Source organism: Gymnoscopelus microlampas (assembly GCF_963454915.1).
Source record: "Gymnoscopelus microlampas genome assembly, chromosome: 2".
NCBI classification, from domain to species: Eukaryota; Metazoa; Chordata; class Actinopteri; order Myctophiformes; family Myctophidae; genus Gymnoscopelus; species Gymnoscopelus microlampas.
In genome coordinates, this window is record NC_139939.1 from 16,048,201 (window position 1) to 16,075,737 (window position 27,537).

At 42.0% G+C, this 27,537-nt stretch overlaps 1 protein-coding gene across 3 annotated transcripts in view; it reads left to right on the forward strand.

Annotated features, from left to right (window-relative positions):
* Positions 1 to 2,587: 2,587 nt before the first annotated feature.
* Positions 2,588 to 27,537, forward strand: part of fhip1aa (FHF complex subunit HOOK interacting protein 1Aa) — a 53,835-nt gene continuing 28,885 nt past the window's right edge. For 2 of the 3 annotated variants that reach the window (XM_084084698.1, XM_084084700.1), the window contains exons 1-2: positions 2,588 to 2,860; positions 22,381 to 22,629. In XM_084084698.1, the coding sequence (XP_083940824.1) occupies positions 22,507 to 22,629 (123 nt within the window). In that variant the 5' untranslated portion in view covers positions 2,588 to 2,860; positions 22,381 to 22,506. Of the gene's footprint in view, positions 2,861 to 17,669; positions 17,867 to 22,380; positions 22,630 to 27,537 lie in introns of those variants that run through there. The other variant, XM_084084699.1, reaches the window with a different exon arrangement.

Sequence of the window (27,537 nt, forward strand, 5' to 3'; positions counted from 1 at the left end):
TAATGAATTAGAAGACTTGAGTTAAAACAGCTTATGTTATCCTTTTTATGTACTTTATTGTATTTTTTTAATCAGCATTCTATGATTTATTCAAGTAGTTGACAGGAATCAACTTGTTTTTTGATTGATTTAATATTTTATTAGGCAAAAAACAATGTAAACGTTTTACAGTTTTGTGATACAGTCTACTGAGAATCGGCGGATACGGATAGCCTGTACTCCCCAAAAGAATTCCCTCGGAAATCATAATGCCCCTGGTGTTGTTTTTGGTGTTTTCACTGTTTGTTTTGGTAGATTTTTGGGCAACCAAAACATACAGTGAAAACACCAAAAAACACCAGAGGCTGATAACTGCTGGTATTGAGGGTAAAAAAATGTATCGGTTACCTTAACGTCTAATCTCATGTACATACCTGCTGCTATGTGAAGTGTTACCACCTTGCACCTTATGTATGGAACCTTGTGCACTGTACCTGCTGGTTTATGCTACTATGTGCATATATATAGATATCTTACATTTTTGCCTCTCATTGATATGTTTTTCTTTACTGTTTGATTTTTCTCCTTGCTCTCCCTACCCCTCTTTTCTTTTTAACAAAAACAACAAAAACGATGGAGCTTGCACAAAAAAAAAACTAATTTCACCCACTTCTTTACACCTGTAAACCTGTGATGTGACAATAAAAGTTGATTGTGATTCTGGTTCTCCAAATAATTTTTGATTCTTTTTTGTTTATAAAACTTTATTAAATCACTTTCGTATAGCTCAGTAATCTTTACATTAGGGCAAATACTGTGTATGTATTTAGAGCATTTCATGTCAATTATTTGTGCTGTTGTGGTGAAAATCAGGGACAGATTAAGACTCACAGGGGTCTGGGCCAATGATCTTTGAGGGCTGTCGGGTGGGCATGCAAACACAGAAAGGTATTTGTTGGTCTAGAAAGCACCTGGAGTCCTGTTTACAGGATTTACGGTCTAAATGGGCCCTATAGTACGGCTGAGGGCCCTGTTACAGCCATATAGAAGGGGGCTTGTTCTGTATAGGCTGTATTACTGTACATATTTGAGCGTATAAATACATTTTTAGTCAATTTAGTAAATAATGTTAAAAAGGACCAGCTCACTGCCATAAAATTATTTTACCAATATTAAATGGGATGATATGTCCCTGCTTACAACCCTAATCCTAAACCTTTGGTAAGCGGTGAACATATAGCCGGCCTGGGGGAACATGCAGTGTTGTGTACATTCATGATTTTATTTGCTAAGCTGCTAAAAAATAAAACCATGAATTCACGCTGATGATAGTGCTGCCAAACAAGTTTATGAAGCCATCTATGAAATCTAATTAAAGGTTTAATCTGTGACACAATTTTATACAACAATATGAAGTGAAACCAGCTGAGAGAGAAATTAACGGTTTCATCTCTCTTTCTCAGCTATAAGGGGTCCTTGACTCCTTGGCCTCGAAAAACGTTGAAGATCCCTGAAATAAAGGAAAAATCATTTTAACAATTCTCCCACTAGATGTCACTATAGATCGGAAAAACTTTCTCAGAGCGCTAATTTGGCAACTATTTGAATTGAAACCGTATTTATAAGAGTATTGTATTCTCGGAGACTGTATCGCGCTGCATTTGCACAAGCGTGCGAAACTATGTGTATTGTCTTGTTTTAGTAAAAAAGTTTGATTCATTCATCATAATCATGCTCCACAAGGTCTTGGATTGGCCGAATATTGATCGATCAGACATTAGGCTACTGTCTGTACGTCATAGTTATATGGTATCCTGTCAAATATGTAACATCTAGTCTCATATATGTAACAGTCTTATATTAGATTGAGAAAACAATCTTAAAACAGTGTTTGCATCATCATCACACACTGACTGTAGGCTGAACTGCCATGTTTCTACTCTACCTACCTTGTTTTGTTCAATAGCTATTGAGGCCGTAAGAGTGAATCTGTTGCGAATCCGTGAATCTCGTTCTATCTTTACTCAACTCCTAGAGTCCAGATACATGACTGTCGTGGATGAACTTAAACCTGGTGTTTGCACTTTCTCCATTTACGGCCCGCACATCTACATAAACGTTCAAAAGTTTAATATAAAGTGCTTACCCCATGGCCACGGATGTTGCAATAATGTACGGTTCTTAGAAGTACCAGTATATTCCGTATTGTTCAATAAAAAGCATTTTAATCCGATTGGTGGCTATTTTCTCCGTATGTATTTTCGCCACGGGAAACTACGTGACAGTTGGAAGGTGTATTGCACTCTGATATATTATAACTATGAGAAAATGGCCACCAATCGGATTAAAAGGCTTTTTATTGAACAATACGGAAGATGCGGGTACTTTTGAGAACCCGTACTTAATTGTAACATCCGTGACCATAGGGTAAGCACTTTATATTTGAACGTTTATGTAGATGTACGGACCAAAAGGGGAGATAGTGCAAACACTATGTTGAAGTTCATCCATGACCGGTCATGACGGACGACCGTGGTGTGATCCATGGGTCGAGCAAAAACTCTACCATAGCTACTCAGCACAGTGGGTGGAGCGTCACCCAGAGGGATTACAGCAGTCAGCCAGTCTCACCTATAGGCTGTATGTTACGTGTGGATCAGGTTGGTTGTTTTCCACACTTCACACGGAGCTCATTCTACGGACCTTCTTCGCCCAAACAAAGCGAGTCAATGGACGTGTAGCTTTGGAAACGTGTATATCCCGACTTAACATTGTACTTTGGTGTGTGTTGGAAAGGAAACCATACGCGAGGAGGAGCGTGGACGCGTCGCTCAAACAGTTACAGAGCGCTTCTAGTTCAGAAATAACACGCTCCGCGACGGTAAGGATATAATATAATACTTTTAAATGTAAATAATGTCTTTTAATTGTATGTATTTTTTAGGCAACCTGTTGTTTGGGGTATTAATTGCGTTTTTTCCCCCACTGACAGCTGTTTGAGACGCGGTGATTTGTGTGTGTGTGTGTGTGTGTGTGTGTGTGTGTGTGTGTGTGTGTGTGAGAGAGAGAGAGAGAGAGAGAGAGAGAGAGAGAGAGAGAGAGAGAGAGAGAGAGAGAGAGAGAGAGAGAGAGAGAGAGAGAGAGAGAGAGAGAGAGAGAGAGAGAGAGAGAGAGAGAGAGAGAGAGAGAGAGAGAGAGGGAGAGGGAGAGAGAGAGAAAGAGTGTGCGCGCGCGTGCGTGGTTGGGGGTGTTTAAAGCCCAAATTACATAAGTTAACCCTTTGTTATACAGTACGTTATAAACATGTAGGTAACTTTAAGGTGCATCACGTGACAGGCGCACATGTTGGGCTGTAATTTCCACGTGTTTGTGTTGTGGCTCCATAAATAACACACAGTCACTCACATTTTTTACTTAAGTAAAAAGTATCAATACTGCAATGTAGATATACTCTCTTACAAGTAAAAGTCCTGTATTAAAAATGTACTTGAGTAAAAGTACAAAAGTAATGGTATCAAAGTGTACTTAAAGTACCAAAAGTAGAAAGTACTCATTATGCAGAATGTCCCATTTCACAAGTGTAGGAGAGTAGAAGTAAGAGTATAGAAAATTGGAAATACTCCAGTAAAGTAAAAGTACAGTAAGTAGAATCAGTGGTTCTCAATCTCAAACTTTTTCATTTTATTTCAAAGAACCCCTTAACTCTCAGAGTTACAGACTTGCAAGGGACAATTTCGAACCCCCTAAGGAACTATTGAGGGTCCCCTGGCTGGACCACTGGCCTACATTGATTTCCTAATTCCTCCCAGGTCATTACTGTTGAGATGAGTCTTTTTTTTTGGACTGGAGCTTCTCAAATTCCCATGGAGATGAAGAGAAGCTTCTGTGTGCAGTGTTGAGTTTCCCAGTTCCAACAAACGCATCAAATTTTCATGCTGGGCCATCTTTTATTTAACAAAATAGTTGGGGTTGGGGTGTACTTTTACAACAAACAAAAAAAGCTTGCTTGGCTTGTAAATCAATGTCGATCATAATAGTCTGATGTTGCTCGTACAGCCTCTGAAATGTGGAAAGATACAGTAGTAGCCTATGATGAACTTACTGTAAGTAAGTACTCCCCTGTTGGCTTTGTTGACTCACACTTGAGTCCTGCACTTGTTTTGATATATTGACTTTTACCTACAGTATATGGTTTTAGGATGGACTGAGAACGGATCCATGTTTGTGTGGTGGAGGGATGTTGTCACATCTGTTTTACTGTCTGGTACACAACAGGATCACTTATAGATATTCATGAATGCAATTGTTGTTGTCATGTCCCATGACAACCCGGTGTCCTATATTTTGGGCATGTCGTTATAGGCAAAGTCTGTCAAGAATGGTCAAAATCTTTCATAAATGGCCCAAAATGCTATACCACCTGTTGTATGTGAGCTTGTAGTTCTGTTCTACGGAGATATGTGTAGATCTACACATATCATGAATTCATGAATTCAATGCATACTGCCATACTGTAGGTCAGACAGAATCGTTTTATTTATTCCCATTTCCTTTTCTGATCCCCCCCAATTGTTTGAGGGGGACCACTTAAACTCAATATACTTCATTGATCAGGGTCCCCCAGGGGTCTATCCTCAGCCCCCAGGGGTTGAAATCTCTGCCGAAAATAGCCGATCTACAAGCTCATAACACGTTGCGTTGTGAGCTTGTAGATAGATCTGCTATTTTCATATAATGTTTACCACCTGTTATGACATGCCCAGAATAGTGATGCAAGGGGTTCAAGTGGTCAACCACTTGAACCCTAGCATCCATATTCTGGGAGGAACATTAGCCAAAAATAGCCGATCTGCAAGCTCACAATGCATTGCAATGCGATATGTTATGAGCACGTTATGAGCTTGTAGATCTGCTATTTTTGGGCAAAGATATTTGGTGTAGAGGGAAAAAAGCAGCCTAGTTGCAAGTTGCAACTCAGGTTCGTTTTACTATATATAGTGGGTTTGGGGTTAATGTTGTCTCACCTTTAGGCCTACATGACAGCTACTGTATGCTTCCATGTTGGATAGCTGGACACACTTCAGTGGTCCAATATACCAGACTAGCTGGTTTCACATAGCAGAAAGTCTGGTCGGCCCACTTTATATAGAGAGCTTGGTGAAACCAAGCTGTCTGACACCAGATAAGACCATCAGTTATAGTGAGTGTCATTATCGCTGTATGTTGAACTGTGAATAGCAGTTATTGTCAGGATTAAAGTGGTGTAAGTGATATTTTCTTTGTTAAAATAATGGTTAAATACCCCTACGTATATTCCCATAATCCTTGCTACAGAGTGTTTGTTCAGTAACAGGGCTCTCTCTCTATCTCGCCAGCTCTTTAGTAAGTGGATGATACATTTCCCTTTTTTTTTTATAAGCCATTGTGGTTTTATGAGCGGTCCATTTTAGAGGACCATGTATTGTGAATTGTACTTCCATGTACTTTTTCCATGTCTTTTCTAAATAAAGTATTCAATCAATCAATCAATTTCAGGTAGGGATACTTAAATGTTATCCAATCAGGTGAGAGAACTACAGAAATACAACAAACACATGGCATTGGAAGTGAGTAAACAAAGAAATGAGCAGACAAAATTGAAATTGGATCAATATAAAATAAATGGATCCTCTTTCCTGCCTGGGTGAAATTGGCAACCCACCTGAAACAAATATTGTATGTTTATTAAAGAGCTGGAGATGAGGGGACAGAGACTCATGTTGCAGAGCAAACACTCTGTAGCAACAATTGCTATAACAATACAGAGCATTAACGTTTTAACTACACAAAACGTTTTGTTTAACCAAAACATATCACTTACAGCATCTTTAAATGGTTGTAGATGAGAGAGTTGGAGAATGAGATTCAGGTGGGTGGTCCATCAGTTTTAGCCTGGCTAAGTTGTTGTTATTGTGAAGTGAACCAGGCAGAATGTTACACAATGCTGTGAGTAAACGGTTGGGTGTTGTTTCAAAGCTGTGGCTGTAAATGAAACATCACATGCGTCCGACAACCTACCAGTGTCAGTCAGATGTTGAAAAGATCACAGCTGTATCTGAGACACACACACACGCACGCGCACGCGCACACACACACACACACACACACACACACACACACACACACACACACACACACACACACACACACACACACACACACACACACACACACACACACATGAGTGTATGAAGTGGTGACACAGTTTACAGGGGCAGTAATCTGCTCATACTTCGTGACCAGAACAGTGGAGAGGTGCCAGGGTCACCATGCCAACGCAACAGGTGTGTGTGTATGTGTGCGCCCGTGCACGCCTGTTTGCAAGAGTGTGTCCATGCTAGCCTGAGCTCCTGTTCCCAGCATGAACTCAGCATGGCTCAGCCTTATCCCGTGTTTGGGATTAACACACAGACACGACCCCCACCTTTCAGACCCTGACTGGCCCTGGGAGGTGACTCGGAACAAAGGAGTCGTGTGTGTGTGTGTGCGTGCGTGTGTGCGCGTGTGTGTGTGTTCTCCTGGCCCTGCTGTGATGTGATCTATCTGGAGTGTAGTGTTACCTCTATGGCCCAGTTACCTGTGGAACTCCGGTGTATTTCACTGGAATGAGCGCATTCTCTTAACACATCATTACCTGTGTTGATTATTAGGGAGAAATGGACAAAATCTAATATCACTATCTTTGACCAAATACCTCTATTGATTTTGTGACAATAATATCGTACTGTTATATAATATCAATGTTCTTTTACATTTTTGACACATTTTCAAAGTATAAAATAAGGCTTAAGTGATTACAACCAAGAAAAGATAACCCTTATGCCATATCAAGATACTATGTCTCATATCACGTTGTTGATATAATATCAATATATTGCCCAGCCTTAGCATTGATTAGGAAATTTGGTGTGACTTTATTAGTCAATAGTACCCAAGCTACAATGTGTCTCACTTTATGAGTGGGACACTATTTATATTGCATTGTCACTCTTTTCTTCATCCTTTGTGAATACACACTGTCTACCTATGGCAGCTCTATTATGGTTCTGAACAGTGGTGGACATTTACTCAAGTACTGTATTGATTGAAGTATAAGTTGTGGTATGTTTTTTTATACTTCTACTCCACTACGTCTCATGAGGCAAATATTACTCCACTGCCTTTATTTGGCAGCTTTAGTTGCTTTGGAGATTTAGATTAATACATTAAAATAAAAGTAATTATAAATCAACCAATAATTTTAGGTCTGTATATAAAGTTGAATAAAAACGAGCTCCGCCTTTTACCAGCTGCAATATTAAAGGGATGAACACATTAATGATCAAATTGTACTGAAATGGGCCTTCCTCGTTATAAATGAATGAAACTAGACGATTCTAGAAAGTCCTTAGGCTCCATGCGGCAAGTTTCAAGGTTATGTCTATTTGCCTTGGAACGTTAATTGCCGCTAACACAAAGTGAAACAATTACAGCCAGCTATAGCTGCATAGCGTGAGCTAATATTTACTGTGTGATGACTGGCCTAGAGCATGTGCTGGGATTTGCATCTCCTTTGCCTGCACACATACAGGACAGTGGAAAGAACAAGACACAATGTCACAAGCCCTGTACAGTCCTGAGTGTTCATTTGTCTGAGAGTGTACAAATGGATCCAAATGGTCCATTTTCATGATCCAAATTTCACTGGAGAATATTATACCTAGTGTATGTTCTTGGGACGACAGCAGTAGGTCACATTAATATCATAGTAATCATTTCTAAAGCTTTGTACTTTTCACTGATTAATTTGTGACATGATGAGACTGTGACACATGGGCTGGTGGTTCTCTTGCTGCCTTCACACTGGCTTTATATATCTGAACTAAACGCACGCACACCTCTATCCTCCATGCAAACACAGCTCTGTGTTTTTATCAGCTGGTGAGGCCTGATGCAGACAAGCTGAAGAGGAAGTAGCTAGGGGGTGGGGGGGGGGGGGGGGTGGCAGAGATAGGATGTGCCCGCAGTAAACACACCTCTTATCTCCAGTGTCGGCGCTATTGTCCGTAGGGAATAGGTCAAGGCAGAGCTATACATACCCACATCTAACAGGGAGTGATGTCACCGGCTGTCATTGTACACTACAGTCACCATGATGAGGTCATTGAAGCCTGCGTGCATGCCTGGAGGCAAATATTAGAGCAGTGGTTCTAAAAATAGGGTCCGGGGACCCCCAGGGGTCATTAAGGGGTTTAAGAGTCGACCCCAGCGAAATTGGTTAAGCAACTGTAGCATCAACATCTGTTTACCCACTTGAACCCTATAGCTCACAACTCATCTGCGAGGGGCTGTGAGCTTGTAGATCGGCTATTTTCCCCAAATCATGTTTTTTATACATATATATTTTAACCCATTTAGACCTGAGGCTGATTCTAAAATCGCCTTCTAAATCCTGACCTAAGTTTTCTGAAAAACGTATATATTTATTCAAAACATACAAAAAAAATATGTTGCTACTTGCTATATACTGTACAAGCAACAACAACCCCAAAAGAGGTTCCCGTCTTAAAATGTATAGTTACAAATAGGGGTTCCTGCCCTAAATGTGGGATATTTTTTAAACATTTTAACAACTCAAACCTTGTATGGGGGTCCCTGGCACAACATATTCAGATGGCCGCCAAACGCATATTCATTTGGGGGTCCTTGACATGAAAAAAAATTGAGAACCACTATTATACAGTAGAGCAACAAGGTAGGGATGTTCCCCCTAGTGCAGCACTGTTTATGGTGCAAGGAAGAGGTGGTCTAATCCTGCAGATTTCACGGTCTCAACATCCGAGACAGACACGCACGCACGCACGCACGCACACACACAGAGAGTAGGTCAAGGATCATATCTCACCTTGCCAATATAAATGGCTTGAAGCCAGGCACTGAATAGAAGGTGCAATTGAGTAGGCGTGTGTGTGTGTGTGTGTGTGTGTGTGTGTGTGTGTGTGTGTGTGTGTGTGTGTGTGTGTGTGTGTGTGTGTGTGTGTGTGTGTGTGTGTGTGTGTGTGTGTGTGTGTGTGTGTGTGTGTGTGTGTGTGTGTGTGTGTGTCCCTTCTCATTGACTGTCCTCATCTGTCTCTGTCAGAACAGTGAAGTAGTGTCCTGTCCAGCAGCAGATTGAGCTGGGTTGTGTATTCCCTCAGTGAAAGAGAACTACACACAGCACATCATGTGAAGAAGGCCTTGTTTCTTTGATCTGGTTTATATGAACCCATATGGGAATGAAGTCTTTAATGCTCTCCTGTTTGCAACTGTTGGCATCCTCCTCAGCCACTCTTCAGATTAACAGGCCTGTTTGTGGTTTAGGAGTGGTGTTTTCCCATTGTAATGAGTGTCAGACAACACTGCACACATACTACCTGGAGAGATGTCAAACGCATGATATTGTTGACCGCAGACGTTTCCTAATCACAAGAGACTGTCTTAACAAAAGGTGTTTCCAACGGCTTCTTAAGAGCCACTTAAACCCTCTATAATGGTTCATTGACCGGAGTTCCCAGGGGTCTATTGTAGGCCCCCGAGTTTTTCCCCCTCTACACCAAATCTCTTCGCCGAAAATCCAATCCAATCCACTTTATTTATTTAGCACATTTTACAACGCGAGGATTACCTAAATGCTGCAGAGGAAATCTAAAAAAAGTTAAATACACTACATAAGCTAAAAGAAATAAAACTACAACAAAAAACACAGTAAAGTAAAAAACAAAATAAACACCAAAAGAAACGCATCGCTATAGAATGAATACAAGACGCAGCAGTGTCAGCAGCCAGTGAATCAAACGGGATCAAAAGCCAAGTTATAAACGTGAGACTTAAGGCGAGATTTAATTGTCTCAACTCAACGGTCGGAAAATAGCCGATCTGTAACCGTTGTGAGTCTGTGTAGATGAGCGCTTTCCGTCTCTTCCTTACTTCCTTCACAGGTGTTGTTACGAATGATTCTAATGAAGTGAAAAGTGAAAAGATCTGCAAGCTCACAATGCCTCACATCACATTTGTGCCTATAATGCCATGTCCAAAATAGTGGCACCAGGTATAAAGTGTCAAACAAAACGTTCAATTTAAAATGGACAATGAAAATGTTGAACACAAAGCTTCTCTGTGACCTGGTGCATGTTAAAACAAAATCCTGTGTTTTTTGGATGCGTTAAAAAGTGACCAATAAACACATGGCTGTGTGCGTTAAGGAGCCTTTATACTTCAGGTCATATCGAGTGTTGTTGCTGCAGGAGTTTATTTGATGCTGTTGTGTTTGTTGTTTGTCTTTCCAGTGTTACCAATCCCAGTTCTCCTCCTAGTATCCCCACCCAGCAACTGTGTGTGTGTGTGTGTGTGTGTGTGTGTGTGTGTGTGTGTGTGTGTGTGTGTGTGTGTGTGTGTGTGTGTGTGTGTGTGTGTGTGTGTGTGTGTGTGTGTGTGTGTGTGTGTGTGTGTGTGTGTGTGTGTGTGTGTGTGTGTGTGTGTGTGTGTGTGTGTTAAACCTGTTTCAAATGCTCTAATCTCCAGAGAGAGCCAGCAGGTTTTGGTTGAGTGGTTCGGCCAGTGGTTCAGTTGGGACACTTCAGCAGTGGGCTGAGCCTGGCTCATTTGTGTGGCAGGATGCTAACTAATTGCTGGTCCACCCTGGCCTGCCGCTAGCTTCCTGTGCTGATGGCAATAGCCTGGGTTTTCCTCAGTTTGAACTGAGCACAGACTGCTGTGGGGCAGCTACTGTATGTGTCTGATAATCACATGTCTTATCTGATCATCCAAAACTTCCCTAAAGCTTCCCCTCTGCAGTCAACCCTGCACCTGTCAGACCTGATAAGAGAGAGATAGAGAGACGCAGTATATCAAGATATCAATATTATGACGAGAGTATAGATATTGCCTGGGATTTGGGATATTGCATTGTGATATGGCACTTGTGTTCTTTTCCTGGTTTTATGAGATGTGTTGTGAGCGTTTTACGTCGCCTATTTTCGCTAGTTTAAAAACAAACTTCCAAGAATTTTTATTTTATCATCATAATACAATATTATCATCCCAATAGATATCAAGGTATTTTAGTCAAAACATATTGTGATATTTGAGTTTGTCCATATTGCCCCAGCCCTAGCTACAGGTGTTTTGTGCCAATTTTGTGCCAAAAAACACAATTGAATCGTTAATTGCAATTATTTGTGTGAGAATTAATCGTCAACTTAAATTTGTAATCGTGACAGCCCTAACTACAATGTACAGTACACTATAGTATCATCAGTGTTAAATGAATTCAGAGAGCATACAAATGGAACCAAATGGACCCGTTAGTGTCCATTTGTAAGCTCTCTGGAGTTTTAGACACATAAGTGTCCATTTTTGATTCCCAACTATCAATCATTTGGCTGGGGACCCCCTGGAACCCCCCTCAAGGATCTGTGTCGGGTCCCCGGACCGCACTTTGAGAGCCACCGTCCTATCCAACCCAGGCCTGTCTCTCCAGGTGAAGAATGGTTCCACCAGTGTATTCACTTTGCTGTCCTACTGGACACCAGGAATGAGTGGACACACAGATAAGACTACAGTGTGGACGGAGGTCTTTATCTGTGTGTTGCTGATGGAGGTTTAGGCGTGTATATAAATAGTAGCTGTGGCCAGGCCTGAGGCCCTTATCTGCGTGGCTTCACCTGCAGCTGTGAATATTTCAACAGCTGATGTCACTTTAACTCATTAAGACCGAGAACGCATCTGTGTCATTTTCTTTTATTTCTTTGGCTATTCAAAAATAGCAGATATACAAGCTCATGAACTTTTGAAAAATGGTGAACATTTGTGCATTTGAATATATATTTCTTTTAAAGTGAAGATTTGTAAATCTTTGCTTCTAGGGGTCCCTGGAACAAAATATTTTGAGATATTTTTAATGTTTTTATTTATATTAGATTTGTTTTAAAGAATCGGCCTCAGGTCTAAATGGGTTAATTGGGCCTGTCTGTCACTGGGGTTACCATGGTCACCATCCGGAGACTGTACGCTTCTGCAGGGACAGAATCTCTCTCTCTCGCCCACATGAACGCACGATCCAAATGGATCCAATGTAGTTATTATTTAGTCACAAGCTCTTGTTCATTTTTGCAAACTTTTTTCATCATTAAAAATGTGTCGATTTTACTTCCTGTATTTTTTTTTTGCAGAACTACAAGCTCACAAGATCGTAGATCGTCTATTTTCAAATAGTTGTGTGTGTGCTCATATGGGCCGTAGTCACTTCTTTTGGGCTTAATTGTTTTCATAGACCTGGCAACACTGGTTGCTGCAGATGTCTCTCTAAACACTGGTCTCTGGTGATGTGTGTATGTATGTGTGTGTACACGTACTCCCAGGTCTAGAAGTGCTACTGCAGAGAACAGTGCCGTTGTTTTAATCCTCTCCTCGGTTCGTGTGAGAATGTCTGGCCTCAAGGTGTTTGAAACACACGCTGTTCGTACAGTGTCGATCGGAATGGAAAATCACATGTGCTGAGTTTGCACTCCGCTGCAAGTTCCAGCGGCCTAGTGTCTTAAGGTGTGGCTGCCGGATTGTCAGCTATTCAGACAGACTACACCCTTGTGTGTGTGTGTGTGTGTGTGTGTGTGTGTGTGTGTGTGTGTGTGTGTGTGTGTGCGTGTGTGCGTGTGTGCGTGTGTGTGTGTGTGTGTGTGTGTGTGTGTGTGTGTGTGTGTGTGTGTGTGTGTGTGTGCGTGTGCGTGTGCGTGTGTGCGCGTGTGTGCGCACGTGCGTGCATCCCCCTGGGATGTCAGAGCATCACACAGTGCCAGAAACCAGATCCGCAACTATCCAGAAATGGTTACAAAACCTCCATAGATACTCATTGTGCTTTCAGATCTTTTGCTGCTTTCTCCCATCAGCCCGTGGGCATTTACCTGCTCTTTAGAAGCCTCTAGCTCTTCTAGGGACCTGGCCACACCCAGTATTTAAATGGGGAGTTCAATAATAACACCCAGCAACACGATACAGCCCAGTTTGCCTTCTATAGTTTTCCCATCATGTTTACCATGGGAGTGGAGGGTGGGTTGAGCCCATATGACTAAAGACAAACTGAAACTGAGTGTCCAGAATGGGAACAGCCTAGCATGCTATTGTAGTGTGTCACACTGACAGGGCAGTGGTGTGGTTAGAGGCTGTAAGGCCATGTGTTCGATCCCCTACAACAGCGTGCCCTGGAGTGTTGTGGTAGTTACCACTTAACCCATTAAGACCTGAGGCCAATTCTACAAAATGTCTTCTAAATCCTAACAGGTTTTGAAACCCATGTTGCTACATCAGTGGTTCTCAAACCTTTTCATGTCAAGCACCCCCAAAATGATATGTATTTGACCGTGGACCCCCATCTCAAAATACTTTTGTTCCCCCATGAAGCAACGATTTGAGGTGCAAATGGTCGCTTTGAAAATATATATATTCAAAGATTTGCACAAATGTTCATGATCTTTCAAAAATAGCAGATCTACTCCTTTTTTCCCCCTCTACACTAAATGAAATAATACAAATTAAAATAGCCAATCTACCAAGCTCACAGCATGCTGCGACATGTTGTGAGCTTGTAGATCTGCTATTTTTGACAAACGTTTGCTCCAGATTAATAGGGACTTTAGGGTTCATGTGGTTAAGCCTGACTTATACTTGAAAAAATAGCAAGCTCATGCGACGCGTTGTGAGCTGGCAGATGTGCTATTTTTGGCACGCAACTAGGCATAGCTCAGGCTTAACTCGCACTGCATGCATGCATAGACCTGATCGCAACCTCATGGGTTCGAAACGGCATCATGACCTTTGTCTTACGTCGCTCTCTCTCTTGTCGTTCTGTCTGCCCAAACAAGTCTCAAAACGTTGTTTCCTCAGCTGTCGGTTGATCCTCCGGCATATCACGGAACCTGCCAACCGTTGATCGCTCTGGATCATCAGCTAAACGTTGTGAGAGAGAGAGAGAGAGAGAGAGAGAGAGAGAGAGAGAGAGAGAGAGAGAGAGAGAGAGAGAGAGAGAGAGAGAGAGAGAGAGAGAGAGAGAGAGAGAGAGAGAGAGAGAGAGAGAGAGAGAGAGAGAGAGAGAGAGAGAGAGAGAAGGCAAGTCAAGGCAGTCCCTCCTTGTTCAGATTGATGAGCCAAGGGCTTTAATCTGCAGGAGATAAGCTTTAGTCTGCAGGGTGCATCAGCATGCCGTCAGCAGCCAGAGCTGTGAGTTCAGAACAGCACATGTACTTGTAATGTAACGTGGGCGTAAAGCGAGCACCGTTTGTGTGTCGTAATGCATTGCGTCTGAGCGCTTTAACAAGGAGCTGTGAAACCTGCATGTCACTGTGAATTCAGAACAGAAGTATGTGCCTCGTTCATGGCATAATGGCCATCCTCATCTAGAAATGCACGCTTCTTAAAGATAGAGACGGAATTTTGCCAATAAATCGTAACAATTTTGACAGAAATGTTTTGGTCAAGTAAATGTATTTTGGCAGGCCTTGAGTGATGGCGTCATAATGCCTGATTTATACTTAGCTGTGTGCCAAAAATAGCTGATCTACTTGTAGATTATCTGTTTTATGAGCATGACACCCACCCGCAGCCAAGCATAAAATGACTTGTCTTAGTTCTACTGGATCTCTCCTCCACTAGTCCCTCCCTGACATTTCCGTGTAGGTTTTATTTGTTGATGAAATTGTCATTTAGTGTATTTAGTTTTAGTCATCATAGCTTAGTTTTTATTTAGTTTTTGCCAGTGAAAAAAGGAAGTCGACGATTTTTCATCATAGTTCTAGTCGACAAAATTAACGCTGGTGTGTATCTGGTACAGTACTGTATGTCCTTTTCCACAGAAATTGTTGTTTTTCTGTGGTTCTTACGGAGGGCTGCACCAGGCTGTTTCACTGCCTTATAGTCTGCAGAGAAGACACGGAAGCAACATATTTGACTTAATTACCAAATTGTCATAATTGGATAAAGACTGCAGACAGTCAGGATGAGACTGGTATGTTGTCAACTCCTACACTATAAACATACATGACATGACACACACACACACACACACACACACACACACACACACACACACACACACACACACACACACACACACACACACACACACACACACACACACACACACACACACACACACACACACACACACACACACACACACACACACACACACACACACAGACATTCAAGTCACAAGAGACATTAGAATACCAACATGAAGACACAAAATGCATTACTCAAACTCTCGAATCGCAAATGCAGTTCAAGCACTGATACTACCAATGCAACGTTAGCCTATGCTCATTTATTTTCCAATGAAAGAAAAGCCCTATTTGTGACTCCACCGCATTTCAGGTTATGTGTGTTGTGCAGCTCTGTGTCAGCATGATCCTGTCCGCTGTAGGCCACCGTGGACTCTCTGGGTCTGACAGCAGTAGATGAATGAGAGTATGACTTAGGTCATAACTTCTCTTAACGTAGCCAGCCAAGCACATTTCATTATGTATACTAAACAAGGATCAGTCTTGTGTAGAGATGTCCGATGCTTGATTTTTGGCTCCGATCACGATTTTGGAGAGTCCTAGACCACCTATTACTGATGTAGATTTTGTTAAAGTTTCTATTTGAGAACATTTAACTTATAAGCAAAAAAACGCACAAAGAAAATAGAGACGGCACATTGAAAGCGGTTTAAAATCGGGACACATTGCTCATATATCGTCAAAAAAGTCAAATTATGGCCAATGTATTGTTTGGGCTCTAGTCTCGTACCTTGCTGGGTTGACGTGCCAGAACTTGGATGATTTTTGGGGATTATTTTAAAGCTCTCGTATTTGGTCTCAGTTGTGGTGTCTTGTGTTGTTAATCTTGAAGGTTTAAAGGTTGCTGGTTGTGAATTATAGGATATACAGTAGGCCTAAGACAGGATTCCACATGCTAACATTTTGGGGAAAATATTATGCCTACTTTATAGAAAGTGCATCGGGCTTTGTCGCTTGTCTATATGAACACACTGGCCCGTGTTCAGGGGAGGGAAGCCAGACGGGGAGGGTTATATTTTTAACGGCACATACAGTACTCCTACAGGCTGGGGCAGAACTTTTATGGACCACAATGGAAACAAGAGCTTTGCCTTTTTTGTGTATATCCATGTTGACGTTTTTTTTATTTTTTTTAAGTTAATTGAATTGCTTTTAAATTGTTTCAATAAAGTAGTCTATTCTATCTATTCTATTCTACCTGACAGCGGGGAGTGGGGCGGAGGCGCTGCGTCCTCCTCACTGGCAGATGAGCCAGTACGATGCAACAGCAGTGACAACACACAGACATGTGTATGAGGAGGAATTAATTGGCATAATTGACTAAATTGGCTACTCTAAATAAAACAAAAGAATGTGTTTTCTGGTATCTATGTTCTGTCTGAACATTGAGGCTGGCCATTAGATTCACCCATTTTCAACCGTATCTTCATATAATTGGTCCTGACTAATGCTCATTATGAGATGGCGCCATTTCTGTCTACTCGCTCTGTGTCTCAATTAAAGGAGGGCTGTGGACAGTTCAGAAACCTGCCTACCAGAGACATCAATTTTTTTAAACATTTTTAATAATGTAAGAAAAAAAGTGCACACATTTGAAATCAATTAGAAAAACATTAAACTTTTAAGTTACTTTCAAATAAAACAATTGATTGATAAAAAATAAACTGTAATGTAAAATTAACTTTATTTTTTTAACCACTCAAGCCCTATTTGAAAAAAGCAGATCCACAAGCTCACAACGAGACTCATTGTGAGCTTGTAGATCTACGGGGCCAGGCTCTACATGCCATCAGTTTACCTCTCTGGAGAGTGCATGTAGCAGGTTGCAGTTTGAGCGCTGCAAGACTACATCACGTGACTTAATTCCCATGGTGCCTCGGTGCTAGTGTCAGAGAGCGGTCAGAATGCTGGGCCTCACAGGGTTACGAAGGGAGACCCATTATACTCCAGTCACTAATTGGAGATGACATGGTGTTATTCTCCTGCAAGTATGGCAAACATTATCATGTAAGCATACAGTAGCCCAGTCCTGATGAAATGACATCAGCATTGACATACAGTTGCTTTGGACTATATATTCACTCTCGCACGGGTGTGACTGATTGTCTTTTTCCGTTGATCCGAAAAATCTGTTATTTTGGTTGAGCGTCACCGTCGCAAGACAAAGAATAAATTAGGCCAGTGGTGCTCAAATCCTCATATACATTAGATATTTGAAAATAGCTAATCTATAAGCTCAGTTATGAGCCTGTAGATTGGCTATAAAAAAAATTTCCGCTTGAAAATCTTTGAAAAATGTGGAATATTTTTGTATGGGGGTCAAAAAATCTTGTATGGGCACAAAATACTTTCAGATTGGGGTCTGTGGCCAAAAATATTTTAATTTGGGGGTCCATGACATGAAAAAAATTTGAGAACCACTGAATTAGATCTGACATTAGCCTTCCCTCCCCTCTCTTCTCCTCCTCCTCCTCCTCTCTCTCTCTCTCTCTCTCTCTCTCTGTGACCTCCTCTCCCCATCCTGTGGAGTTCTAAGCTGCTTACTCATGTCCAGTCATTTCCTCACATACCTCGCCTCCGCTCACACACAGCCTGGACTTCACACTGTCAGCCGCTCTCAGCTTGGAACAATCTTTGTGTCTCTCTTTTCTCTTTTTACCCGTCAATGCCGTCGCCAACGGGACAAGGATGAGGCCTGACGCTTAACTGTTTGAGAGATTTCTTTCAGTTAATGTCTCATAAAAAAAAGAGACTTCCCAAGCCGCCATGCTCCAGAGGAGGTAGGAGGAATTCCGCCGACATGGATTCTGACACAGTTCCCCTCCTCTTAAAATTCTTTCAGAAAAAAAAACGACCCACTCTCCTGCGAGCTTTACATTCTTTGCCCTAACTCAAAGCAGATGTGAGCACAGTCAGTGCAGAATGCGAGCAGCGCGTGTCTGCTATTGTCTCTGGACTGTGGAGTTTCTGTGGTACTGGAGTAGAGTTCATTCAAAAGTACAGGTTGTGCCGTGATTGGCCGAGAAGCCGTTTTTAAGAGGGGGTGGAACTAATTTGGTACTGTGTGTGGTGTGTGTGGCGTGCAGCTGCTGCTTGTGTGTTCGTTGGTTAACTTATGCCTGATTTATAAGCGGTTGGGTGCCGTGTCATGCACCGAAAACAGCAGATCTGCAAGCTCGCAACGTGTCACACTGCGACACGTTGTGAGCTTGTAGATTTGCTGTGTTTTTGGTGCTCGACAAAACAGAAATCACCCTTTACCAGTTCTTTCTGTACTGTGTGTATCGCGTGTGAGCGAGGAACTTTGTTCTACAGTAACATTGTTTTTATGTTCAGTGTTGTCTTGTATTCTAGCTCTATACTGTATATTTAAAGATGCATAGTTTCTCGTATAGTAGTAAAATGTCATCTTGGAGCGCCTTGTTGTCTGAACTGTTTTGTCTCCACAGACAGTGGCAGTTCAGTAGAATTGTTGTCAAGTTGAAATACCATTATAATGCATTGAGGGGAGTTTAGTTTCTTCTTTTCTATCTACTGATGGTGTGATTATAGCCAGGCTTACATAAAAGTCTCTGATGAGGCAGGGATAGGACCTGTAGATCGGTGGAGCAGTGCTGTGGTTTTTCCAGAGGTATGTGCTTCTCATACAGGCTCTGGGCGCATGACATCACTTCATAGTGGACTGATAGTTATCATCCAATCCATTCACTTCTCGTCTGGGAGGAACAGAGAGGAGACACTGGAGAGATAAGGAGATGTTTACCCACCACTGGTTCTCAACCTGTGGGTCGGGATCCTCAGGGGGGGTCCCCAGATGATTTTGGGAGGGTCCCCAGATGACAGTGACGTGACAATTTAAGGACTTTTAAGACCTTTTTTAATACCTCCAAAGAAGACCATCACTGCTTCAAAAGTATTCAACAATCTATACTATAAAAACTGGTCAAACATTGGCCAACTTGTCAAATATTATAAGAAAGAACATTTTGAAAATAGCTGATCTACAAGCTCACAACATTGCGAGGCGTTGTGAGCATGTAGATCTGCTATTTTCACAATGTTTATCTGTGGAACCGAGTCAAACTAAATTGAATGCCTCAACTACACTCCAATTGCTTGTCAGGGTGGGATGTCCCCAGTTCAAATATGATTATTTTTGGGGGTCACAGCTGGTTGAGAACTACTGACCTACACCACTGGTTCCTAACCTTTTTTTCTTCTTACATCTGACAAAAGCTGAGATTTCCTACACGTGCACGCACACGCACATGTGCTTATTGTATGACGAATAGCAAAAATAGCCGATCTTCACGTCACAAAGCGTTGTGAACTTGAAGATTGGCAATTTTTGCTATTTTTAAACTTAAGAAAATGTGTGGGATTTTTTTTTTGACAAACATAATGACAGGCCCTCCAAGGGGGGCTAGGACAGACCCCAGATTGGGAGACGCTTCTAAAATCCTGAGTAACGAGTTCCAATAACAAGGAGGAATTGGCAACATAGAAATTAATGAGTAATTTCCAATATTTCTGTATGTATTTATGGTTGACCTTTTGTGTGTTTCGAAATGTCCCGTACAAAAAGTTTGACTTGGCAGGACTCAATAGGTTTCCAGCGCATAAGGAATTCACATTGTTTGGAAAAGACACCTCACTTCTTCCACTGCCAGTGTTGTCAAAGAAACTCTTTGTAATATTTAACAGTAATGGCCTCTTCCAGTAATGACAAATGATCCTGTTGCCGTTTCTACGTTCCCACGTCTGTCACTGGACTACTGTATTCCACTGTCACAACTCTGGAGTTTGGACTACGGTATTCAACTTCAAACCCCATGCTGGACTGCTTCTGGTGACTGATGTTGTCCTAATACACGGGGAGACCTCCATTTTTTCAATTAGGTATTTCATTATGTTAACCCGTTCAATCCGGGAACGCATCCCTGTCATTGTAGATGTCTTTGGCTATTCAAAAATAGCAGATCTACAAGCTCATAGCACCGAGTGCCGTGCTATGAGCTTGTAGATCTGCTACTTTTGAAATAAATCTTTAAAGCGAACATTTGTAAAATATTTTGTTCCAGGGACCCCCAGAAGCAAAGATTTGAGTTACCAATGTTCAAGCTCATGCCACGCTATGAGCTTGTAGATCTGCTATTTTTGAATAGCCAAAGAAATCTAAAAGGACAGAGATGCGTCCCCGGATTGAATGGGTTAATATTTTTTTTAATAATGTAATTGCATAAAGGAGTCCTATAAGTCCATGCATGAAATAATTAGGTCTCCCCATTCATTAGAAGAGCGGTTCCCAAATCCTTTAGGCAATGCACCTCCTACATCCTGACCTATAGCTGATGCACCCTCAATGCCCGACACCTTTAAAAAAAAGCCAACATAGTCTATTTATAGCCACATTAAAGGCATCAACTTGAATCAGATAAGAAGAAAACACAACACAATATGCAATATAGGCCTATTGAGCTCTCGCATTCAAAAAAGTAGAGAGAATAATGATATAAAGTGAACTTTACGGTGATTGCATTGCCGAGCCCACAATTAACTATACATGTTTAGGCTACCATAGCAGCAGTTATTAAAGAGAATACAGCACCAGTAGTTAATGGTTGTAACTCCTCTTTCATGACCACCACCGGACAGTTTCCCTGATTTTAAATGGAACTTTCTGCATAATAATGAATTAATAATTAATGACCTACACTAGTTAAGCTTCTGGCAGGAAGTCAAGTGCATTTTGGGTACATGATTTTTTTCTATTAATTAAAACATAATCTATTTTGAAATTATGTATTATTTATTTATTTAGAGTAATTATAACACCAGCACGACCATTACACTATTAATGTCACGGCACCCCCTAGACTTGCGCACCCCAGGGGGTGCACGCACCACAGTTGGGGAATCCCCTGTATTAGGAGGACAATATCAGTCACCAGAAGCGGGGATGTCATGTGTGTGATCAATGAGTCTAACATGAAAGTTGAATGGGTTTATACAAGAGTCTGATAACTATCATTCACAGATCAAATGAATATAAAATGTCTTAAGTATTGAATCAAAACTACTTAATAAGCGTCTGGGGTGCACGCAAAAGCCAGAGTAGACGTTAGAATCACCTCAGACATGTTTTAAAGTGAAACACCCCATTGAATGTCAAGTCGTAGACCCTGCTGACGTGAAATGTGGCCAAGAGTTATGTAAAGAGACAGACGCTGTTGTTTTGCATACCATACATACATGAACTGTCTGTGGCCTCCAAACAAATGCAAAAAGGGCTTAACTCAGGCGAACCCGTCCGTCACTTTGTGATGTCACAGACTGAGGCTGGTGGCAATTAAGCCCATGCTGGAATCCACCTGGCCAGTGGTTCTCAAAGTGGGCACTGGGTATCCCCTGGGTCCTTGAGTGGGTTCCAGGGGGTCCTCAGCTAAATTCTTGATTGTTGGGCACCAAATGGACCCTTAGAAGTCTGTAACTCTGAGAGTGTACACATGGAACCAAATGGACCCTTAGAAGTCTGTAACTCTGAGAGTGTACACATGGAACCAAATGGACCCTTAGAAGTCTGTAACTCCCGAGAGTGTGCAAATGGAGTGTACACTCTCAGAGTTATGGGGGTCCGTGGTCTAAATATGCACGGTGCTGCACACCAAACTAGGGGTCCTTGAAATGAAAACGTTTGAGAAGCACTGCACTTAGCATTGGAATGCTCTCAACGCAGTATTCGACCAGTAAACTGACTTCTCTTGACGTGTGTGTGTGTGTGTGTGTGTGTGTGTGTGTGTGTGTGTGTGTGTGTGTGTGTGTGTGTGTGTGTGTGTGTGTGTGTGTGTGTGTGTGTGTGTGTGTGTGTGTGTGTGTGTGTGTGTGTGTGTGTGTGTGTGTGTGTGTGCGCGTGCGTCCTTCTCTGTCCTTCTCTGAGTCATGTGACCTGGTATTATTCTGCATGTGTGTGCGTGCGTGCATATGTGTGTGCAACAAATACTCATAATGTATTGTCTCATATTGTTATGAATATGTTGTACCTCAGTCTTTTATTCCACAAATATTGACGGAAGAAAGAGAAACTGTGTGTGTGCGTGCGCACACCCGTCTATCCTACACTGTGTAATCATATACGGTCATTTTATACCTCATTGTAACAACACAATAATAAATAATAATTGTACATACATAGTATTTGTTTTGTAATTATTGTAAATTATACAAAAAAATAATAAATAAATAAATAATAGAATAATACATGATAATTCCATGTGCATCTGTGTTTCCTCCTCAGATCCGCTGCCTTGACCGGCCCCCCTGTGGTTATGGTGGCAGACGGCCAGCAGTGAGGAGGACCCTCACCCCCTCACCCCCCCATCCTCCTGTGACATGGTTTAGTCCACGGCGTAGAGCGGTCAGCATGATGGCCTCCATGGTCGCCAACGGCAACCGCCGAGACTCTGGGCAGCAGCAGCAGGCTCTGGTGCTGAAAGGGGTGGACCCAGAGACATGCATGATTGTGTTTAAGAACCACTGGGCTCAGGTAATCATCAGTTTTATTGTCTCCGCCAGGAGACTATTGTTTTCGTTCTCGTCCTTCCGTGTGTCCACCAAGCTAACATTGGTCAAGCTTCACGTGACACACCTATCCATCAGCCAAGCTAACATTGGTCAAGTGACACGTGACAATATGTAATATTGACAGGATTAATGGAGAGTATATTTTCCTCTCCGTCCGTCTCTGTATATGTCCGTCTGAGAACACCCAACATTGGTCAAGCTGCATGTGACCACAATATGTTATATAAATAGGTAAGACAGGTTCAATCAGGAACAGTACTTTCCAGTACAAATGACCCGACCGTGCGTGTGTGTCCGTCTGAGAACACCTAACATTGGTCAAGTTTCACGTGACATCACAATATGTAATATAAATAGCTTAGACAGGATCAATCAGGAACAGTACTTTCCAGTACAAACTGAGAGTGATTTCCTTTGGTTAAAATAGCACGGGTCCGCTGACGGGTCCACTGACTCAAGTCCTCCTGACACCTCAGGAGGACTTGAGTACCTGCTAACTGCCACACTACGGCTCCCATGAACTCTCTAGACCTGATGGTCAATGGGCAGGCCAGCACATGCCCAACACTATTTTTTTTACTTTCCCTTTTTACTACTGGTGGAGACCTGTGCTCCGAGGAGCACATTTTCTAGTTTGTATTGTGTTTTTTTTCCAAACAAGGTTACAAAGTGCTTTACAGAACAAAGTTAAAACAACAAAGCAAAATCAGAAGGCTCTAACACTCTATAGCAGCATAATTACTATCAGAATATAGATTTTTAAATGAATGCTGAGGATTTCCATCACCGTAATCTAAATGCCAATCCCTTGTAGGGATGAGAAACAATAGTCAATCATGGAAACTTATCCCCAAATCCATCTGAGGCTTATTACGCCAAAGCCCCATCAGCATGTAGACAGACTGCCATAGTTAATATCCAAAAGTAGCTTAACTTCCCATGTTCAAACCGGTGGGGCTTAATTTGCCGAAAAGAAAAGATTTTCCAGCTAAGCTAAGCTGGCTCTCAAAGTTTCTTTATTAGAGGGTGACCCAATAGCCGAATGATTAGGCCGCATACCACACAGGCACAAAATGCCTTCATCAGTGTGTCCCCAGTTTGAGTTGACTGTGTGTCCTGATATTGTGCATGTTGCATCTCTGGAAAGATTGCTGGTCCCAAAAAGTGGTCGAGAGTCCCTCATGGTTCCTTGAGGGGGTTCCAAATGGAACCAAATGGAGTTATGGGAGTCCTTGAAATTAAAAAGTTTGAGAACCACTGCACTACACTAAATAGAACAGAGCCTTCATTAGAATCATTGGTAAAAAACACCTGTGAAAGAAGTAAGGAAGAGGCTCAATTGCTTTCCAATAAGGCTGACTCTCTCAACTAACTCTAAAATAAATGCTTAAAAATGCCCCCCCCCCCCCCCCCCCCCCCCCAAAACAAAAGTGGAAAAAAGAAAGAAAGAAAACAACAAACAAACTAAGAACAAACTTATTCCTGATACCGACACACATTTATGGTGTTTCTTTTGTTTGGCATTAATATTTTATTTGGTTCCCTTTGTACACTCTCAGAGTTATGGGGGTCTTTGAAATTAAAAAGTTTGAAAACCGCTGCTCTAGCCTGAGTGTGGTCAGTGCCAGTAGAATCTTGGCTATGTTAAGATGGCTGTTTGGCTGGGCTGAGGCGCGGGTGTGTTTACCTCTGTGGGAGTTGGCGCTGTGAAAGGCCTTGGCCTCGTTCTTCTCTTCACCACAATGCAGTATGGATGTTTTACCCACGCATGCAAGTTAAAGTTTAATATTAGCTGCATTTTTGAGTTTAAAACATTATTCAACCACTTTTTAGACTAAGTATTACGATGGTGTCATGCAGCGGAAAGAGACGATTTGCAAGCTCACAACACGTCACATCACGATGTGTTGTGAGCTTTTAGAGTAGTGATTTTTGCCTATAATGACACGGCCAAAATAGGTTGAAAGTGGTTAATTTGAGCAGTCCTACTTTAGTTGTTTAACTTTTAATTATACAAGAGTAAAGAGAAGGTATTGTATACTGTAGGAACACAAGGCTTAACGTGTTAGTATGTGTATCAGCATCACATAGGCACAGATCTAAACGTGCTGTTAAGGGTTTGAGTCAGGCAGGTGTGCAGATTTCAATATATTAGAGTCAGGCAGGTGTGTAGATTTAAAATAGGCACAATGTAGGCTAATCTCTTGCAATATGGTTCTTGATCACTGATTACAATATAGTATCTCTTACAATCTCTCTCTCTCTTGAAAGCTTAATGTGTACTTAGTTGCAGGCCAATGTCGCGTGCTGAAAATAGCCAATCTACGAGCCCACAACGTGTCACATGTGAGATTGTAGATCCTGCTACTTTTCGGCACGCTGATGCAAAACTAAGTTTAAAGCAGGCTTTAGTCTTGTTCCTTCTTAGGAAAGCTGGGAGGGAGACGGTGTAGTGAGTGGAGGATGGCCCTGGAGGGTGGCAGAGGAGGATAGTGCAGGAGGATGGAACAGGAGGTTTGCACAGGAGGGTGGCAGAGGGGGAGGGCACAGGAGAGGGGCACGGGAGAGATTTCATCCTGGGCAAGCATGCACAGCGTGAGAGAGAGGGTCCAATATGCAGTGTATATCATTTATATCGTCTCTGGCGGGTCATCTGATCTCTTTCACTCTTTATATTTCTCTCAATTCCAAAAACTGTTCAAAATTCAAAGACGGCAAAAGTAGCAGATCTACAAGCTCAAAACGAGCTTGTGGATCTGTTACTTTTGATGCTTTTGTGTGACTGTAGTATGATCAAGTAGGGCGTTAATTTACAAAAAACACAAAAAGTTAAGATATGGAGATAAGAGGTTTCTGCCCGACAGCGACAATATCATTCATACAGTATTCTGTATTTTGTCCAAAATGTTAAAACATATAAATTCTTTGCCCGTCACATAACCGAACAGATACAGGATAACAATACAGCTCATCCCATGGTGTGTGTTTGCTGTAACGGAGCCGTTCTGCTGGTCATGCTTTACCTGGGTGTTCTGTTACTGTGAGCCATGCCATCGCTATGGCAGCACAGGCAGGCCGGGGACACTGGGGCCATTGTTGTTTAACTCTGGGGATGGTCTCCACTCAAGAGACTGACACACACACACACACACACACACACACACACACACACACACACACACACACACACACACACACACACACACACACACACACACACACACACACACACACACACACACACACACACACAGACTCGCGCGCACACACGCACACACACACACACACACACACAGAACAAGCTAGTGACTGTCAACACAATGGACTGCTTCACTGCTCTGCCAAACAGAGCTGACCTCTACTGGACTTGACCTAGTTTGCACATCACAGATGACGGGACGCGGCTGTGTTTTGTGCAATTTACAATTTAGGCATTTAGCAGACCGCTCTTAATCCAGAGCGACATGCAAAGTGAGAGATCTGAATGAGCTGAGTAAGCAATGAACTCAACAGACAACAAGGCAAACGGTCACATAAGTAGAAGTGCAGAGAGAGCCATGTGCAAAGTCGTACCTCACAGAAACTCGGGATACCATGTAAACAATGAACCTAGCATCTGTCTAAACCAGTGCTTCTCAAACTTTTTCATGTCAAGGATCCCCAAATTGATATGTATTTGGCTGCGGACCCCCATCTGATTTTTTTTTCTGCCAGGGACCCCCAGAAGAAAAAAATATATATAAAGATTATTCAAAACGTCCCAACATTTTCGATGTTGATTGCCTGATTGGGGAATTTTATTACGGGGCCAGAGCTCTGCTCTGGACACGTATTGTTATTCGCATTATTCTGTCACTTCTTCTTCTGCCACTTTTCGCAGTTCTGGCTGAACCGCGCTGTCGGTTTTTACGAAACTCGGCCATATGGTAGATGGTCATGAAAAACGATCAAAAAATAATTCTCACAATCTTTCGTCCAAAGGTGGCGCTATAGCACTCAATTGAAAATGCCAACTTTGACCAGGTACAATTCATGCCCTGTTTGACCTACAGCCATGAAACTTGGATACATATATGCGTCTCCTCATGCTTAACAACTTTCACACTCTGACTTTTGACCTCTGACCTTTAGATCTCCCACCATTTTGAATTATATGAAAAACAGTCATTGGCTCCTAACTTCTGCATTTTTTCACTTATGGAAAATCCGTTGGAAATTTTTGTAGAAAGTGGTCCAAAGTTCAAGTACGAAACGTTTCGTGCAGATTGCTCAAAAATCCCAGGAGGAGATAGATTTTAACTATTACAGTTTTATGAAAATTATTCATCTGTGCCTAAAACATACATGCAGACTCACATTTCTTTGAAACTTTGCAGAAATGTACAGGGTCATTCCAAATATCACTGAAACCAATCTTACTCCAATTGGCCAAAAGGGGGCGCTATAGCAATTTTTTGAAAAGGCAGACTTTAAACAGGCATAAGTCATGCCTCGTTTGGCCGAAAGTCGTGAAACTTGCTTACACATGTGCCTTGACTCATGAGGAACACACGTATCGATTTGACCATTAAGCTCCGCCCTTAGATTTTCCGCAATTTTGAGCAGTTTGAAAAATACTTGTTTTTGCCAGTTCTGGCTTAACCGTGCATACGCTTTTTACGAAACTCGGCCATATGGTAGATGCTCATGAAAAACTACCAAGAAATAATTCTCACACTCATTCGTCAAAGGGTGGCGCTATAGCACTCAATTGAAAGTGCCAACTTTGAACAGGTACAACTCATGCCCTGTTTGACCTACAACCATGAAACTTCGATACACACATGCGTCTCTTCATGCCCGACAACTTTCGTGGTCTGACTTTTGACCT